The sequence below is a fragment of the Camelus bactrianus genome, chromosome 10 (genome assembly GCF_048773025.1).
Source record: "Camelus bactrianus isolate YW-2024 breed Bactrian camel chromosome 10, ASM4877302v1, whole genome shotgun sequence".
In the NCBI taxonomy this organism is placed as follows: Eukaryota; Metazoa; Chordata; class Mammalia; order Artiodactyla; family Camelidae; genus Camelus; species Camelus bactrianus.
The window spans coordinates 36158341-36176993 of NC_133548.1; the positions used below are offsets into that span (position 1 = coordinate 36158341).

The window sequence follows — 18653 nt, forward strand, 5'->3', positions numbered from 1 at the left end:
CAAATGGCAACATAACACATTTGCTGTATTATTGGATGTTTAAAGATACAAGCTGACTTTCTTTACACATGCCATTCCTACAAGCCAAAAAAAGGGGAAAATACTCATTTATTTAGATTAATCTTTGTCCCAGTGTTATCACTGGTAGGAAGCAGTAGAGCCCGTGACGAGCAGGGTTCCACAAACATGATGCTTAAAAGATGTTCAAAGACAGTGCATACTCTAAGTAGGGACTGGCCGGATCTCTCTGCCTGTTGAAGACAAATGCTAGAAAGAAGGGGCAGTGACCACCTTTAGAAGACTTTATTTTTGAAAAACCCAGTTTATAAGCTGTTGAGAAAGTGGATTACAATGGTGTTTTCAAAGAGTGGTAAGTTACTTTAATCTTTGTAACCCTGCCTCCTTTAAAAATAATTTTTTCCTAATATGATTTTATATCTTTATTATAGGCTTCTGAGAATTTTATTTATTCTTGTGCTGGGTGCTGTGTAGCCACCTATGTTTTAGGCATCTGTGATCGACACAATGACAATATAATGCTTCGAAGTACAGGACATATGTTTCACATTGACTTTGGAAAGTTTTTGGGCCACGCACAGATGTTTGGTAGCTTCAAAAGGTACTAATATTGTTACTGTTGCTAAAGAAAAGAGAGGCATTCCTATTTCACAAGTTGATGTCCCAAACTTTACTTTTTTTCTTGCTGTTCTTTGTCTTGTAGCTTCCTTTGAGCATAAGGATGAAAAAGGCCCTAAAAGATGACTTTACCCTGTAGTAGACAAGAATGAGTATGAGTGTGTAACCTTTGTTGAAATGAATTAAGGTGTATTTTATTTTATCTAGTTAATAGTATCTGTTAGAAATGTTCCCATTTGTATAGTAGCAATGAGTACAAAGTTTTTCTCTGTGTATGTTTGTAACTACCATTTGCTCTCTCTTTGGGTGTGTGGATTGATAAATATTACCTTGGAAAAAATATCATACGTAAGTTCTATCTAAATAATGAGATTATATGATGGCTTTCCTGAAAATGTGAATTTTTCAGAATTACGCAAATTCAGAAGTGCCTTATACTAAGTTTCTCCGTTGGAAATTGCTATGACTCAGATAGCTTTAGTTCAATACCCATGCAATAGTAATAGCACTATTTGAATATCTTCTGTAAATAATGCTTTTTATGACATTTCTTTTTAAATAGGGATCGTGCTCCTTTTGTGCTAACCTCTGATATGGCGTATGTCATTAATGGGGGTGAGAAGCCCACCATTCGCTTCCAGCTGTTTGTGGACCTCTGCTGTCAGGCCTACAACTTGATAAGAAAGCAAACAAACCTCTTTCTTAACCTCCTTTCACTGGTAACTCTGTTATTTACAAGCATTTAATTAATTTTATATTAATGCTTCTTTTTCAGTATCTAAAAAAAGATTTTGTGATTTTGGAGTAAAATTTATTGTAGTTTCAAATATCAGATAATGTTATTACCAAAATATTTTTAAACTGCTGCTGTGTGAAATATGCCAGATGCTGTTTATGTATAATACAAAAAAATAAGTCACTAGCGTTAGTACCCTGTGGATGAGGAGTAATAGTAACTGAAAGGAACCTAGAGAGGGTCATCTGGGATGATGGTAAATATTTTGTGTCTTAATCTGGATGTTTTCAGATTGTGAACATTTATTAAGTTCTACTCTAAAGATTTCTGTGCTTTTCTGAATGCATATTATTTAAAAAGTAAAAACAAAGCGAAAAGCCTTGCTTTATTTTTATTATTGTGACTGAAATTAAAGTAGAAACAGAAGACTAGACAAAAGGTTTGGATTTCACAGCTTTTATTCCATAAACAGTTGACTTCCTTGGCCAGGATTTTTCTCGTTTATAAGAGAATCATTTAGGTCCCTAAAACACTAACAAACTCCTCAAAACTGTGATTGTTTTCATTTTTGTTTGCTTTATTTTGGATTACTTGGCCAGCTTTTAGGGAGGGATGGGGAACAGACTTTTAAGAAATTCAACTTACAAACTCTTTATCCTATCTATAGATGATTCCTTCAGGGTTACCAGAACTCACAAGTATTCAAGATTTGAAATATGTTAGAGACGCTCTTCAACCCCAAACTACAGATGCAGAAGCTACAATTTTCTTTACTAGGTATGGAATATTTAAGTATATTAGAGAAGGCACATACTGTTTAGCTTTGTTTTCCTTAGGGTAAACAAATGCTGTATATCAAAATTCTGAATTACAGGAAAATGTGATTCACAGTATTAGCAAATAGTAGGTTTATCAAAAGTTTATTTCAAAAGTTTATTTACCAACAAGTATATATAAAATAGATAAACAAGTTTATACTGTATAGCACAGGGAAATATATTCAATATCTTGTGGTAGCTCACAGTGAAAAAGAATATGAAAATGAGTATATGTATATTCATGTATGACTGAAGCATTGTGCTGTACATCAGAAATTGCCACATTGTAAACTGACTATAACTCAATTTTTTAAAAGGTTTATTTACTGAATAAATGTAAAGGATCAGCAATAGGACTTTTAAAAATACATCTATTTCTCTCAAAATATGATCTCAAGTTTTATTTAGTATATATCAATTATAAACATCTTATTTATGAACTATTTCTGCAAAACATAGTTTCTACAGTGCCAAATACAAGATTTTTTTTCCTGAAATGATACCTGTACTAATGTATTTTTCAGGATTCTGCCATACCAATTTTCATGGATATCATAAGAGCTTAAAACAGCAAACTCTGGGACACTGCGATAGTAAATTGTTACTGCATGACATAGTACTTGAAATACATACACCAATAACTGGCACTTGAACTTGTGATTATTGCTTTAAAAGCAGATCTTCCTGGCAAATATGTTCTAAAGGTCTGGTGACCAGATTGGTCAGACTTGTGGTACCACTTCATTAAATGCCACAGAAGGGAAGGGCACATGGGATTATGTTCTTTCTTTTTCTCTTGCTTTCTTCCTCTCAGTGGAGAAGAGGTAGAAAACACTGGATTGGACTTCCCTAGTCTCAAGAGTCTGGGCTGAATTGAACTGAAGGAAGCTGATTTTTGTATAGCCATTCCAAACTAATCCTGATAATTTAGGTATTGGTGGGTTTTGTTTTTTAAGAGATTTGTTGTCTCCCCTGGGCAAAACTATAAAGCAGGCATATAAGTATTAGTCAACTTGGCCTGCCATAACAAAATACCATAGACAGGGTGGCTTAAACAAAGGAAATTCATTTTCCATAGTTCTGGAGGCTGGGAAGTCTGAGGTGCCAGCCGATACACTTCCTGGTGAGAGTTTTAGCTTTCTCACTGTTTCCTCCCAGGAAGGAGGAAGGAGAAGAAAAAGAAAGAAGAAAATCACTCTTTATAAGGACACTGACTACATAAAGGCCTTATGAAGTTGGGGCTTCAACTTACGAATTTTGGGAGACACAAACATTCAGTCCATAGCAAGGCAAAAACCTCTGAGGTTCCCTGACTTTTCTTTTTGAATCTCTTTCGTTATTTCTTTATTCTGTTTTTGAGATTTCTTGTTGCCTTTGCTTGCCTAAAATGATTTATTCAGGCCTGCCTTCCAAATTTATTCACACCAAACTCCCCATCTTGTTAAAACTTCTTTTTCCAACTGAGGGAAAATTATGACTTTCTGAAGAAGTAATCTGATATCAGATTCTACTCTTCTACTATTTGATGGAATAGATTGTTTGGATTACTTTGGATACTTGCTTCTATACCTGTTTAATTGCCACCTTCCTCATTTATTATATAAAATAACAAGTCATCTTTTGCCATTATGCAACCATCTTCTATCCCTAATAGTTTTTTAAATTAGTATTGGATAACTATGTAAGTTTAAAAAGCTAATCCAATCTGTTCTTAGAAACAATGATCAGTACACATATGTAAACTAAAAAAAATGTGCAATATATTGTATATATGTATTTACATGCAATATAATGTATATGTGCAAACTAATAATTCTACCTAATAAAACTGAAAAAGAAAAAAAAATAAATTAGTATTGGACCCCACAGAGTTTAAGAAATCCAACCATCATTTCTTGGAGACAATGGGATGAGGTGGAATGGAGACTTTTTCTTGGGGTGAGATATATTTTAATGGGTTTTGGCATATAGAACAAAGGGAATCCTTGACAAAGTGAGAATCTGCTTACTATTTTTAAAGGAATGAAAGTGTTTGTTACCTTTTATTATAAAAATTAAGAATGTTTTCTCATGAGCTTTAATATTAACACATTTTTTAAATTATTTTGTAGGCTGATTGAATCAAGTTTGGGAAGCATTGCCACAAAGTTTAACTTCTTCATTCACAACCTTGCTCAGTTGCGTTTTTCTGGTCTTCCCTCCAATGATGAGCCCATCCTCTCATTTTCACCCAAAACCTACTCCTTTAGACAAGATGGTCGAATCAAGGAAGTCTCTGTTTTCACTTACCATAAGAAATACAACCCAGATAAACATTATGTAAGCTTGGTTTGATATCTGTAGAGACTCATGCATGCAATGTTGTTGTCCTTTCCTACTTCCTTCATTGACTCTGAGAAGCATTTGTTCTTTTCATACTTTTTTCTTCCATGGATGGCCCAAAAGTAAATAAGCGTACTTGGAGCATTTCTAATTATTTTTTGGTATTTATTTCTTGGTAAATTATTCTCCAGAACCATGAGGGACAAATGATACTCTTCCTTTCAGAGACTAGACTAAAAGGGTGGTGCTGTTTTGCTTTTCCCCTTCCTTACCTTCAGTTTATTCTTAATTTCAAAGGTAAAGCTTGCTCATTGTAACAAACTCAACCAAGTATGCAAAATAAAAATCAAAGTTCTTATTCCACTCTCCAGGGATGAAGTAATATAAAACATGTACATAAAGTTTGTTTTTGAACAAAAACAGGATCCTCAGTGTGCTTCCCACCACTGCTCAATTGTATAGCATTATCATCTTTTTTGCTGTTATTTTTGTGCTAATATTTTTGTTGGATAATACTTTATAGCACTGTCAGCCTTGAAATTTTTAACAAGTTGATAGATTTTAGAAAGTGACTTCACTATTATTTTAATTTTCATCTAGTGTATTATTAATAAATTTTTATATGTTTATGGAGTATTTTATCCTAACACCATTTTATTGAGGAGACCATTCTTTTCCCCCGTGATTTATAATGCCACCTTTAAATATACTAAATTTGTTTCTGGTCTTCCATAGATATATGTATCTGACTCTTTGTGCCACCAGTATTTTACTCTTTTAAGTATTTTATAGCGTGGTGACTTGATAATGTAGTTTAAATATCCAGTAAGATGGGTCTTCCCTTAGCCCCCTTTGCCTTTTTTCTCATTTGCTCTCTTAAATTAATTTACTAATATTTTCATTGGAAATGCACTAAAGTTACAGATTTGGGAAGTATATTCATTATAGTTAACCCTGGGAATAAAGTGACTTTTACTTTTCGTACTTGTTTATTTCTTACAATAAGATTACTCTTAGAATGTAGTTAGATATGCTATAAATACAATAATTTTTATATTTGCTGTTTACTATTGGTGACATATATATTACCAAGTGAAAAGCATATATAATGGTACATATAATGGTCAAGCTGAAAATTTTATTTTTGTCAAGAAACATTATATTATAAATCTAATGTGTTTGGTGTGTGATTTCTTTTCAGATTTATGTAGTCCGAATTTTGCGGGAAGGACAGCTTGAGCCATCATTTGTGTTCCGGACATTTGATGAGTTTCAGGAACTTCACAATAAACTCAGTATTATTTTTCCACTTTGGAAATTACCAGGGTATGTTCCCATCCTTGTACATTAATCCTTTTTTATAGGAAACAATTTTTTATTATTAAGTATAGGTCAAAAGCTTTGTGTAAGTTAGTGTAAGATACTGGACCATGTGTGACTTATTTTCCTTTGTATCACAAGGGCCTAATACAGTACTAGACATAAACAAGGAACTGTAAGTTTGTTTTGGATGAATAAGCAATCAAGATCTTAAACTTATAATATGGAATTTTACAGCTTTCTAAATCACTGCAGAAATACGGCCATACTGAGCTCCTTTGAAAATAATAAGCTAAGGCATAGAGGCTGTTAATCAGAATTTTAGTGTTTAGTTTTATATTTGATATGCTTTGGAGACCTTCAGTTTCTAATGTAGCTAATAACCCATAGATTTCCTGTGTCCAATTGCTCATATTCTTCTCAGACTAGATTTCAAAAATAAGGAGGCAGCAAAGTGGGTATCAGAGTTTATTTCCATGTGCAGTCTCATTTTCCACTGCCACCAAGTAAGCAGAGTTAAGATGATCTTGATAAGAGCCCTATGGCATTTGTGGATTTTACCAGTATCTACTATAAGCTATGGCTGATTGAATAATGATTATTTTGGAGGATAAGATCTGCATATAATATTTGTGAAGACTCTTGAGAAGAAATAAGTAGGAAATAAGTAATAAATACAGCAAAATAGCAAAACTGAAATTTTGTACCAACTTCATAAAAGGATAATGTATACTTGAACTATTTCACCTCTAGTACTTTGAATAGAAATCACAAAAATTACTACATTGTGAATTAAGACTCCACTTCGTATTTAAGTATATAAAAGTACATTTCTAAGTAAATATTGTAGTTGACTCTATAAATACTCCTAGATGAAATAATTTAAATCCCACTCTTTTTTGTTTGTGTTTTTTTGTTAGCTTTCCTAATAGAATGGTTCTAGGAAGAACACACATAAAAGATGTAGCAGCTAAAAGAAAAATTGAGTTAAACAGTTATTTACAGAGCTTGATGAGTACTTCAACGGATGTAGCAGAGGTGACTATCCTAACTGAAAAATAATAACATACTATTTTTTGTGCTACATTATATTTAAATTAATGAGTCTTTTTTTTTCCCCTTCTGTCTTAGTGTGATCTTGTTTGTACTTTTTTCCACCCTTTACTTCGTGATGAGAAAGCTGAAGGAATAGCTAGGTCTGCAGGTGAGATGATTTTTTCTCCTTATTGATAATTCATGGCTTTCCTATGACCTGCAAGTCTGTAACTTCTCAGTGGGTGTGGGAGAGTGACAGTGGGGTTACTGTCTGTAACCAGTGAGAATGAGAGAAGGGTAGTCTTTCTAAGCCAGTCTATTGCTGGATAAACATAATTTACCTAATGGCGTGTGACTGCTAAAGAAGTATTTTTCAGTGGCCTACCAGGTTCTTACGTTTTTCCTCCAACATGTGATGGTCCTGGAATTAAAGCAAAAAATTTTTTTGTTGCAGCTTGAACCACTGCAAGCAATATAAAATAAAGATGAACATATTTATATTTTCAGATGCAGGTCCCTTCAGTCCTACTCCAGGCCAAATAGGAGGAGCAGTGAAATTATCTGTCTCTTACCGAAATGGTACTCTTTTCATCATGGTGATGCACATCAAAGATCTCGTGAGTGATTACAGATAATGATGATTGTAGACGAAACTTGTACCTTGGTAGGAAGCATTACTATTAAGGGAATGCTTTTCTTTATAGGTTACTGAAGATGGGGCTGATCCAAATCCATATGTCAAAACATACCTACTTCCAGATACCCACAAAACATCCAAACGTAAAACCAAAATTTCACGAAAAACTAGGAATCCGACATTCAATGAAATGGTAAGTTAAAAATCACTTCTAAAAATTTCCTAGATTTTTGTTTTGAGATTTTAAAATTTTAAACACTGTAAATTTCTTTAGCTTTCAGCAACTGAACTATTTATTGTACTAGTAAAGCATACCAATAGCAGTCCAATGGTATTTAACAAAATGATGCAGAATTGAACCCTCGACCCTTGGGCTTTAAAAAGATCTTAACATCCATTATTCAACTACCCTTCCAGTGCTTAAACCCCCTCTACAACTCTCTCAAAAAGTGCATGTCTGATCTGTACTGAAATACTTTCCAGGCCATCCAGTTTGTTTCGGGCAACCCCAACTCAGATTTTTTTTTTTTTTTTTTTACTGAGCTGAAATCTTTATTTCCTGTAGTTTGTACCTGTGGGTCTCAGTTGTACCTGCTGGAACCATACACTTCTTTTGGTTCTTTTCCTCTTCTACACAGCATCCCTTCAGATAACTGAAGTTCAGATGCTCTTCCTCTTTATGCTTTTAAAAATATCTTCAGTATCTTTACCTTGGTTTGATAAGATGTAGTCTCAAAATCATCCTTCTGATTTGTCTTAGTTCATCAGCAGCCTAACTGAAAGCAGTAAGCAAAGCATCAGCTGAACAGCCTAGAGCAGAACTGTGACTGCTGAGCTACTCGTGGTCAACTTATAAATCTCCTCATCTGTTAAAACCTGCTTAATCCTTAGTCAGCTACTACCTTGGGATAAACACATTATTTGTGTATATTACTATTACTTCCACATGAAAATGTCTGGATAGAGATTTGGTGGCAAATAATTCTGATTTTTTAAATCAAAGCTATAAATTTATTAAAACTATAGAATATCTTTTCAGCCCTTTAAAAGCATAAAAAATGTTTGGTGAAAACCAGTTGGTATTATTCTCAAAAACTAGTATTGGCTTTTTTTCGAGTTAGTGTTATAGTTTCAAGAAAATGAAGTATGGTCAGTTTTTTTTAGTTCTTTTAGTCAAACATAAGGACTAGATTAAGGAGATGTTTCTCAGAAGTTATGGTGAGGCTTCCTTGAAAATAAAAAAAAAATTCTTAAGTGTTGAATGTGGTGTTTGAAACAGAATAATAGCTTTTCAACACCAGATTTGCTGTAAACTGCATTTGGAGTTGGTGAGTTTGCACTGAATTATGAATAATCAGAAATTATCATTTCATGGTACATAAAATCTAACAGAAAAAAGACAAAGGAAATTTTAACCCCTCCTTTTTTTGTTGTTTTTGTTTTTTGTGGAAGGTAGTATTTATTTATTTGATTTATTATCGTTATTATTTTTTTTCTTTAACGGAGGTACTAGGGATCGAACCCATGACCTCATGCATGCTAAGCGTGCACTCTATCACTGAACTATACCTTCCCCCATCCCTCATTTTCTATAAAATAATTATAATTATATGTTTTCAACTTGTTTCTTTTCACTCTATTTTTCTCCCATTCTCTTCCTTTCACTTCTCTTTTTAAGATGATCTGTTAGATCATCTTAAGGCAGGCTACTATGTAATTTCTTTTCCCTTCCCCATACCTCCATTTCAGAAAAACCATGTTTCTACTTTTTAGCCAATAGTAATTTTCTGCTTCGTGCACTCCTGTGTCAGACACCCTGAGGAATGATAATACAAGCCAAGATTCTTGAAGTACAAAATGTGCATCTAAAGTATGACACAGATTCTACGACATATGTTATAATCAATGTCATTAGTTGTAGTCACTCTTTGACTACTAATCTCACTTGTTTTTACTTACAGTAATCCTAGAAACTAGACAAATTATAATCTACTGTTTCTTTTTGCCTTTGCTATAGCTTGTGTACAGCGGATATAGCAAAGAAACCCTAAGACAGAGAGAACTTCAGCTAAGTGTACTGAGTGCAGAATCTCTGCGGGAGAATTTTTTTTTGGGTGGAATAACCCTGCCTTTGAAAGATTTCAACTTGAGCAAAGAGACGGTTAAGTGGTATCAGCTGACTGCAGCAACCTATTTGTAAGCTAGTGAATTTCTGAGCTTTGGAAGCAAGAACAGTTATAAACATGTGCACGCACACACATGTGAACTCTGTATAGTATTTTTATACTTTTGACAGAAATTGTAAAGTAAGTGTACTTGCTGCATTTCAACACATCTGTTGGACCAACAGTCACTTAACTAACTTTTATAAATTTGTTGTCGCCATTGTCGTTTTAAAGTCACATAGAATGCTATAATCCTAAACCTAATATAAAAGTCCTGAAAAAGACTTTGAGTTGGTGAAGGATTTACTCCTTTCTTGAGTAATTCAGAGGAATAGCTTTAGTGTGGTCTGATAGTACTGTGTCAGTTCAACCATCTACTTTGCATTATTTCTTACAGACACAGCATGTTTGTTTTTCTGTTTTGCACATTTTACAGCCTTTACCACTGTGTATGTTCACAAACACCAAAGGAGAGGAAAGGTGCAGGATGTTACCATAAAAAAATGCAGCTGCTAATTCACAGGGCCGAGAGGCAAAGCACAAATCATAGATAGTTATGTTAAGAACTACTAAGTAGTTTATTAGGGGGAAATAACATTGCTTTTTATTAAACATGTCTTTAAAGCCTTTTCCAGAATAAGTGCCAGTCACTGAAGTTGTAAATAATGGTGCCTTAACTTCATATGCTTCTTTGGCACTTCATTCTGATTTTTTTTTGTAACTTGATAAATAATTGTAAGTAGTTTTCACTCACTTTTTACTAAACAGAAGAAATCATATACACTTACTAATGTTTTTCCCACAGAAAGATCTTTTTCTCTACTTCTGATATGTGACTTAGTTATTTAAGTATCAGCCATTTGATTTATGTTTTTGTTGTCCAGTAACTGAATGAGGTTCACTGACAAAGCTATACACTAAATTCCACCATTCCATTATAATCCTACATTTATTCCTAGGAGTGTGAGTTGAAGTTTGATAATTTTACCTCCATACATCTAGACTCCACTCTCTTATTAAACAAGGGAAGATGTTCACCCATGTGCCCATTCCTGTTAGGTAGAAGAACTCCATGAGTAGAGCAGCCTCTTCACAAGAGACCCAGGACAAGAATTCTAGGGTCCAGATCGAATTTTAATGTAGAACTTTATGACAAAATTTGTCTTGTAAGCTGTCTTACTTACATTTGTAAACACTGTGCATTCACATGAATTACTTTCCTTAATATAATGGGATTCAGAAGCACAAGGGACATGATTGAAATTATTCTACAGTAACCAGTAAGATTCATTTTTATTAGTTATTCATTCAACTTTACCCATAATTTTGTGTTTAGTTTGGATAAATAGGTTTGTATATTCTCATGTCTAGAATAGAAAATCAGACATTTTTTAAATGGTAAGAGATTGTAGCAGTCTGGTTGCTGTGAGATAACTGACAAAATATGCAATGAAAAATATCAAGAAAGAAAGGACAATCTCCGATTCAGTTGCCCAGAACAGAATTTTATGAACTATGTAAATGTTTGATATAAATGGTGATATACCTGCAGAACAGATATAGAAGAGTTGATGATGTATCAGTGGGACAGGTTATAAAAAAAACTTGAAATTTTCGGTGCCTAACACTAATGGTCCATTTGTAGGAAACCCCATGAGGATGATTTATGAATGTCTTTTTTTTAATTTTATGTTAAGATGTATTGTCTATTTAATAAGTTAATTAAAATGCAGATCAAAGCCGTTTATTTGCTTTTTCCATATACGGTTAACATTTCCTTAAAGTGTATAAGTAGCTTTGCAAATGTAAAGAAGTACTAGATATTTTCACTTAAGTTTTTGAGACCTAATTCCATTCCATGAGTTGTCACTTAGCCACTGTTTAAAAACAAACAAAAAAAAGTACTGTCTTAGTAAAAGGTCATTGTTAATTGGACTCAATGTATACTGCCTATTTGCAGTCTGTTACAGCAGTGTCTTTTACACAAATAACAGAGCTAGAAATACAATACCACTTTTCAATGACAAGAAATATGGATTCTTATCTAAAAGTGTATATTATGATTAATATTGTACAGTTCAACCAGAGTTCAGAAGAAGTGGTAATGTTTTCTCTTAATTTAATTCATTATGTGCCTTCTTTGGTTATTAATAAACACACAAACATGCTTCACATATATTTTAAATGTAAGTTATTTCTTTATGAAATGCTAATCTTAGCCCTTACTGCTCCCCCCTCCCAGAAAATTGACAGAGGCACCTCTTTGCACTACTTACTATCAATAAATTTTAAATCAGTTTTTTTAAAACATTTTTTTAAAGCTTGCAGTAAAGTAAATCTGAAACAAAAGTTTAAACAAACTGGCGAAGACACTAATTTTTATGTGTAATCACAATGTTTATACCTATCTTTACTGAGTAAAAATAATTATGCTACAGGTAGGTCCTACACCAGAAGAATTCTTTCCTCTTGCAGTGTTTGGGATTTGAAAATAATGGTTTACTCAAAGAACCTATTATTTCTCTACTGAAGAACCCAATGTGGAACTTGCACTGATGTTTTTATTACTGCCTTTATAAGAATCTATAGGTATTTAAATATTAAGGCATGTATGACCTTTGATAAAGTATTTTATCTTTTCAAATTAATGTTGTATAAAAGTTTTAATATCTTGCCTTAAATTGGTTGACTGTTCTTTCTGGGATTCAAGTATTGTGGATTTAAAAAAGAAAACATTCAATTTGATACTTTAGATTAAAAAGGAATGAAATCCCACTATCATAATCCATGGATTCACTTACATGCTGTTTGACTAGCAGTGCAAACATGAATGAATATGGCAATTAGTCTCATCTATAAGAACCAAACACTTCAATTATATTATGGTAGTTAGTAGAGATGTATAATATTTTTATTAATATCTTGAATATATTCAGTGGACTGAATGTGACTTCATAACTGTACTATGATTGTATTAAAATATTTCTAGAACAAAGGATCTCTGCTATTATTTCTTTCCTCATCAACATTAACATTTTTGGTTCCAAACTTTAATATGAGCTGTTAACTGTTCTTTGCGTCTCACCCAGGAATTTATTAGGTTCAAATAATCCTGAATTTCAGACTGGCCTGTCATTTGCCCCTAAAAATATCCAAGTAGAGTGTCTAGAAGGTATGGACTGCCACTTAACTAGAACCCCATTACCATTTCATAGAAGTGAAATGCTTCTGTGAGTATGGTCCTTGGATTTAGTAGTTTATTCAAGTATTAAATAGTAGGGTAATATAGCCATATTATAGACATACCTACAGAACAGGCAAATGTTGACTCATAATACCATACCTCCATCCTGGAATGATACCATTGAGATTGTGGTTCTCTGACCCTAGAGGTAACATGTAAAAGAGCCCAGAGACCATGAAAGAGCAGGAAATTAGAGCCAGTTACTTTGGTTGATAAACTCAGTTTCTATCAGGTAAAACAAAAACAAAAACACCTTTATTTTACCCTTACTCTTTGGAACACTTTATCATGTAAATTTTAGACATGTACAAAGTTACACGACAGTATAATGTCCTCCATGAATGAATCCCATCCCACACCTTCAACAGTTACCTTAAGGTTAATCTTGTTTGAGCTATGTTAATTAGGATGTGCCTAGGTGTAGATATCATTTTTTCTACTTGGGACCTTAAATGTATGGATCAGTAACTTTCTTCAGTTTTCAATAATTTATTATGACTTCTTTTCCAGTTGACTACGTCTTTCTTCAACTGTTTAACCTCTCCATTGAGCATTTATTTTGGTTATTGTATTTGTCACTTCTAGAACAACTGTTTGGTTATTTTTGTTTGTTTCAATCATGACCAAGAAGGAAAAACACAAGACTGCCAAGATCAGTGAAGAAAGAATAGTTTTTTTCAACTAGTGGTGCTGGGAGAATAAGATAACCATGTGCAAAAGAATGAAGTAGGACACTTGCAGCATATACAAAAATTAATTCAAAATGGACCCAAGACCTAAACATTACTAAAATTATAAAACTCTTAGAAGAAAACATAGGTGTATATCTTTGAAACCTAGGATTAGACAGTTTAAGTATGTACAAAAAGCACAAACTACAAAAGAAAAAGATAATGATAAAAATAAAGATACCCTATGAGGATAATCAGTAAGATACTGTGTTGGGAGGGAGAAGATCTCCTTTAGTCTTCCTCAGGGAAGTCCTCTCTGAAATGACATAGAGGCCAGGATCTGAAAGCCAGATCTGAGAAAATCTTGGAGAAGAGCACTTCAGGGAGTGGTAACAGGAAGAGGAAAGGAACACGCTTGTTACCTTGGAGGTTAAGAAAGAAATGTGGCTGGAGCGTTTAGAACCAAGGGGATTTTGGTAAGAGGTCAGGGGTTTGGATTTTACTCTAAATGCACTGAGAAAGTATGGTAGAGATTTATTCAGGGGAATAATAATCTGATTTAAGTTTTCTTAGATCACTCTGACAACTGGGTGGAGAATAGGTTACATGTGTTTGGGGTGGGCACATGAGTAAAAGCACAAATTGCATGGATACCAGAGTTCCCCAGGTGAGAGATGATGGTGGCTTGGATTAGGGGTAGCAGCGGAAACAAGTGAATGTATTCGTGATATATTTTTGTGATAGAGCTGAGATGACTCTTAAACGGAATAAGATGAGGAAACATTGAGACTCAAGGTTTATGGTTTGAGTAAATGGGTAGTGTTTAATTGATAAAGGATCTGGAGTAGGTAGGTAGGGGTGGAGATTGGGAATTGGAGCCATGTTAAAGTGAGATACCTACCCCATATCTGGGCTAAAGATGTAAATTTAGCTAATGATAAGAATGTATCTTTGCTAGAGAAAAAAAAAAGATTACTCAATTTGAATGAAATTCCTAATGCTTTGGGGAAAATTACTCATCAAGTAGTGACATGGAAAGAGTGGTGATGAATGCTTCAATGCTTAAGGTTTCTTTAAAATCTAACCAATTACTTTAAACCTGTAGACAGTAATTTCTCTGACCTTCCTCCTCCCCGATGTCACGCAGTATTTGAACAAGCTCCTTCATTTGCCCATTTTTTCAACGCATTCCTGTGTAACAGCACTGAGTCTTAAAAGAGTTTCAGTGGCAGTTTCCTTGTGCCAACAACTTCAAATGCCTCATTTTCCCCTTCATCCGCCCCACTTCCCTTCACCTCCCTACATCCAGCTCCGGCCTTTGCCATCGTGTTCCCAAGGTTCTTCCATGTTCACCAACTCTCTCACTCCGGATGCGGCTCCATTGCCCAACACTTCTCCCGGCCGAAACTAGCGCCCCAGGCAACGCCCCACAGCCCAATGTAGAGGAGAGTGACGAGGTCTCAAGTGGAGGGCTGGGTATAGGGTAGAGGTCCGCCAGGGCCTAGTTCAAGTCCCTCCGCAGGTTAGTCTCCGTAGTCAATGATCCCTCCCTTGAAAGATAAGAAATGGTATTGCTAGGCAAGGCAGTAGCCACTACCATTACTTCCAGTGAAGCACTTATCACCTTAGTATTTATTGTACCTGCAAATATTTCAAAAGCAGGGACAGACTCTGAGGTCTTCAGTGCCGAGACATGGCCTGGCGCTAGTGAATCAGCAACTGTGTAGGTATGAACGTCAGGAGCCCAAATTCGCTAGGCGGCAAGAGCGCGCAGATAGTGGCCTTCCATAAGGCGGGGACCAAATCCACCAACCCGTGCAGTCATATCTGCTCTGCGCACTCCTAGTCCGGGATCCGAATTTGCACAACCTCACTGCAGTCAGCTTGTCTTGCAAGTGAACAGACGCGTGGGGAGGAGGGCTCTTTTTCCCGCTCCGGCGTGTAGCCGCCTCAAAGACCAATGCATGCCGGGATATGTAGTCCACGTTGAAATGCATTTCGGGCTATGTAGTTACGCCGACGCCGGAAATACGTAGCTCAGCTCCGCCTCCTGCGGACGAGGAAGTAGCGGCGTGTTGCGTCACTTCCTGCGCGGAGGGTAGCTTCCTGCGGCGTTCCCAGCCTCGTTCTCTTTTTCGCTGCCGGACCGTCGCCATCATGGGTCGCATGCACGCTCCCGGGTGAGCCCAGGTTTCTGAGCGGGTTACAGGGCTGGATCCGGGGGTGGAGACAAAGGAGGCGGTGTGGACAACGGGTCGAGGGGGTGAAGTTCTGGGCTGCTGTGGCATGGGCCGCCTCCTCACCCCCAGACTGCTTCTCTCCCCAGGAAGGGCCTGTCCCAGTCAGCTCTGCCCTACCGCCGCAGCGTACCGACCGTAAGTAACATGGGGGGACCGAGGAGAGGTCGGGAGGGGGTGCCATTCGTCGTTCCGGAGAAGCGGCGTGGGGATGGAGACCACGTGTGCACGAGGAGCGCGGTTTTGACTCGGAGGGGATCGCTATGCTTCGGTACCATCCCCAGTTTCTCTTTCTGAGGCGAATTTCTTTTCCATAAACAGTGGCTGAAATTGACGTCTGATGACGTGAAGGAGCAGATCTACAAACTGGCCAAGAAAGGCCTGACTCCCTCACAAATTGGTGAGTGTTTTTGTCTAATGTAGCGCTTTCCGCCTGCCCTTGCATAACTTGCTGAAATAGACTGACAGTAAATGTGTCTCAAGTGGCCTGAAAATTTTCTGCCCATTTTCCTGTCGTTACTGTTGATGATGACCGAGGTCTAGCCTTCATCTGCTGAACTCAAGTTCTTACTAGGGAGACGGTAAAATGATTAAAATGCTCGCCAAAATCTAATCAGCGTTCACTTTGGGCTAGGCACTGCCTGCTCTGGGTGCATGATTTTATGCACTTTACCTGTACTGTCCTCGTTTAATTCTGATAGCCAGACTTAAAATACTTTCAGTAAATGCTAGTAGTTTTCCCTGTCTTAAGTTGAGGAAACTGAGGCACATTGCAGCTATACAACTAGCCCCAAATCAGATTGGCTACTCAGAGTGCTCATCACACTTGCTCACAAGATGGTGGAGGTATCATACACAACAGGGAACATGTAATAGATTGTTAGGTGGTGAGATGGTGCTATTACGAAGAATACCATTGATTCCCTTGGTAGCCTGTAGTTCAGCAAGCTCACTATGATGATGGTTTTCCAACATTCGCAGTTTCCACCAGAAGGGTTTTTTCCTTGGTGTTGGGTTAACCTTCCTTGGATGTCTGAGTGAGCTTGGTGTGCTTTCTCACTTTCCTGTTTGTGATGTATGAAAGTAAGCCCTGTTTTGACAGGTAAGAAACACGGAAAGTGACTTGATCTCATGCTTGACATGATACTTGCCAGTTTGTGTGTTTGGTTTGGGAAATTATTTTATTCCCTTTTCAGGTGTGATCCTGAGAGATTCACATGGTGTTGCACAAGTACGTTTTGTGACAGGCAATAAAATCTTGAGGATTCTTAAGTCCAGAGGACTTGCTCCTGATCTTCCTGAGGATCTTTATCATTTAATTAAGAAGGCTGTTGCTGTTCGGAAGCATCTTGAGAGAAACAGGAAGGTAAGAGAATAGAACTGCTTGTGCTAACTCATTTCAGTAAAATACAGTGCATCTGATTTGAATTCTCTAAGGTGGCTTAGTGTGCAAACAGGTCACACTGCAGTTGGCTTTGAAATAAAAATTCTACCAGGAGAGATTTGTAGGGGGAGCTTTGGCTCCCTAGGCGCAGAGTATTCAGTTGGCTGAAAATATTGAGGTGTTTATTTGCATTTTCTGTCATTCCTGTTAAGTCTTCTGGAGCCTTATGAACTTAATCTGGCCACATGAATCTTAGCCTATGATTCTGTTCATTCCTTGGTTGAAATAATGTTTAGTTTTGAGTAGTTTTCCTGAATTCTATCAACTTTTACTTTTAGGATAAAGATGCTAAATTCCGTCTGATTCTGATTGAGAGCCGTATTCATAGGTTGGCTCGCTATTACAAGACCAAACGAGTCCTTCCCCCCAATTGGAAATAGTAAGTATCAACCTGTTTTTGTTAATGACAAGAGTTGGCCAGATATTAATATAGTAATAAAAAGGCCTGACAGTAAAAGTTTTAGGCTGAGGATTTGTGGTCAATTCTCATAGCAAGAATACAGCCATAGAGGATACATCAACACATGGGTGTGGCTGTGTTCTTTTGAAACTATTTACGAAGATGAGCAAAGGACATAGTTTGGTATTTGGTAGACTACTGATGTAGAACACAAGCTATTTGACTCCCTTTTAGATAGTAAAGTTTCACTTACCTCTGCTCCCAGGTGTGTATGTTACCTTAATTTTTGCATAGATTGCTCACTGTGATGATTAATTTCTGGACATTCACAGTTTCCACCAAAAAGGTTTTTCTTTATGTTCGCTAGTTCTTCCTTGGATGTCTGAGTGAGCATCTTTATTCATTGTGCTTGGGCACAGTGAACTGATTCAGGAGCTCAGGTGCATTTTATATATTTGGGGGTTATTTTAGCTGTTAGGAAACGGCTCTATTTTGAGAGCATCTGAATGAATATGGAGGACTTTTATTAATCCAGCTCTTCTCCTCTCCCCTCTTTTTCTTTTCAGTGAGTCATCCACAGCTTCTGCCCTGGTTGCATAAATTTGTGTGTACTCAAGCAATAAAATCATTGTTTAAGTAGAAGCATGTTTTGTGTTTCTTTCCCTTACAAAATTGTCTGGTTTGTGTTTTCTTTTTTGATTTGGAAGTGTTTTAGCAGAATTAGAATTGTGTGGTATCACAGGGAGCAATAAGATAATACCTCTTCACTGCTCAACTAGGTGAGCAGTTGATAACCTTTATGAGCAGTTGCTGTATACACGGTGGGTGGTGGGTACTGGAAGAAATTAGGAAGTAGTGACTTACTGTTCTGATGTTATGGCAGAAATGTTTCTGAGTAATTTTGATACACTTAGATGTATTTGAGGTAGATCTGTGATAGTTGTTATCCATAGTATAATGTTAGACATACATGTAGGTTTCTCTGGGG

The 18653-nt window shown here is 36.2% G+C and overlaps 2 protein-coding genes and 2 non-coding genes across 4 annotated transcripts in view; all 4 read left to right on the forward strand.

Moving 5' to 3' along the window:
* PIK3C2A (phosphatidylinositol-4-phosphate 3-kinase catalytic subunit type 2 alpha) overlaps positions 1–11908 on the forward strand; it is an 88084-nt gene extending 76176 nt beyond the window's left edge. The window contains exons 24-33 of the mRNA XM_074372306.1: positions 450–619; positions 1199–1355; positions 2040–2149; positions 4302–4509; positions 5714–5838; positions 6753–6870; positions 6964–7036; positions 7375–7484; positions 7572–7697; positions 9522–11908. Of these exons, the coding sequence (XP_074228407.1) occupies positions 450–619; positions 1199–1355; positions 2040–2149; positions 4302–4509; positions 5714–5838; positions 6753–6870; positions 6964–7036; positions 7375–7484; positions 7572–7697; positions 9522–9704 (1380 nt within the window). The 3' untranslated portion in view covers positions 9705–11908. The remainder of the gene's footprint in view (positions 1–449; positions 620–1198; positions 1356–2039; positions 2150–4301; positions 4510–5713; positions 5839–6752; positions 6871–6963; positions 7037–7374; positions 7485–7571; positions 7698–9521) is intronic.
* Positions 11909–15668: 3760 nt separating this feature from the next.
* Positions 15669–18307, forward strand: RPS13 (ribosomal protein S13). Its single transcript, XM_010964810.3, has 6 exons — positions 15669–15764; positions 15911–15959; positions 16143–16221; positions 17018–17187; positions 17544–17644; positions 18232–18307. The coding sequence occupies exons 1-6, from the start codon at positions 15742–15744 to the stop codon at positions 18263–18265; spliced, it is 456 nt and encodes a 151-aa protein (XP_010963112.1). The 5' UTR covers positions 15669–15741; the 3' UTR covers positions 18266–18307.
* On the forward strand, positions 16771–16862 carry LOC123619651 (small nucleolar RNA SNORD14). Its single transcript, XR_006728329.1, has one exon. It is a non-coding gene; the product is annotated as a small nucleolar RNA SNORD14 (small nucleolar RNA).
* On the forward strand, positions 17965–18055 carry LOC123619648 (small nucleolar RNA SNORD14). Its single transcript, XR_006728327.1, has one exon. It is a non-coding gene; the product is annotated as a small nucleolar RNA SNORD14 (small nucleolar RNA).
* Positions 18308–18653: the final 346 nt, after the last annotated feature.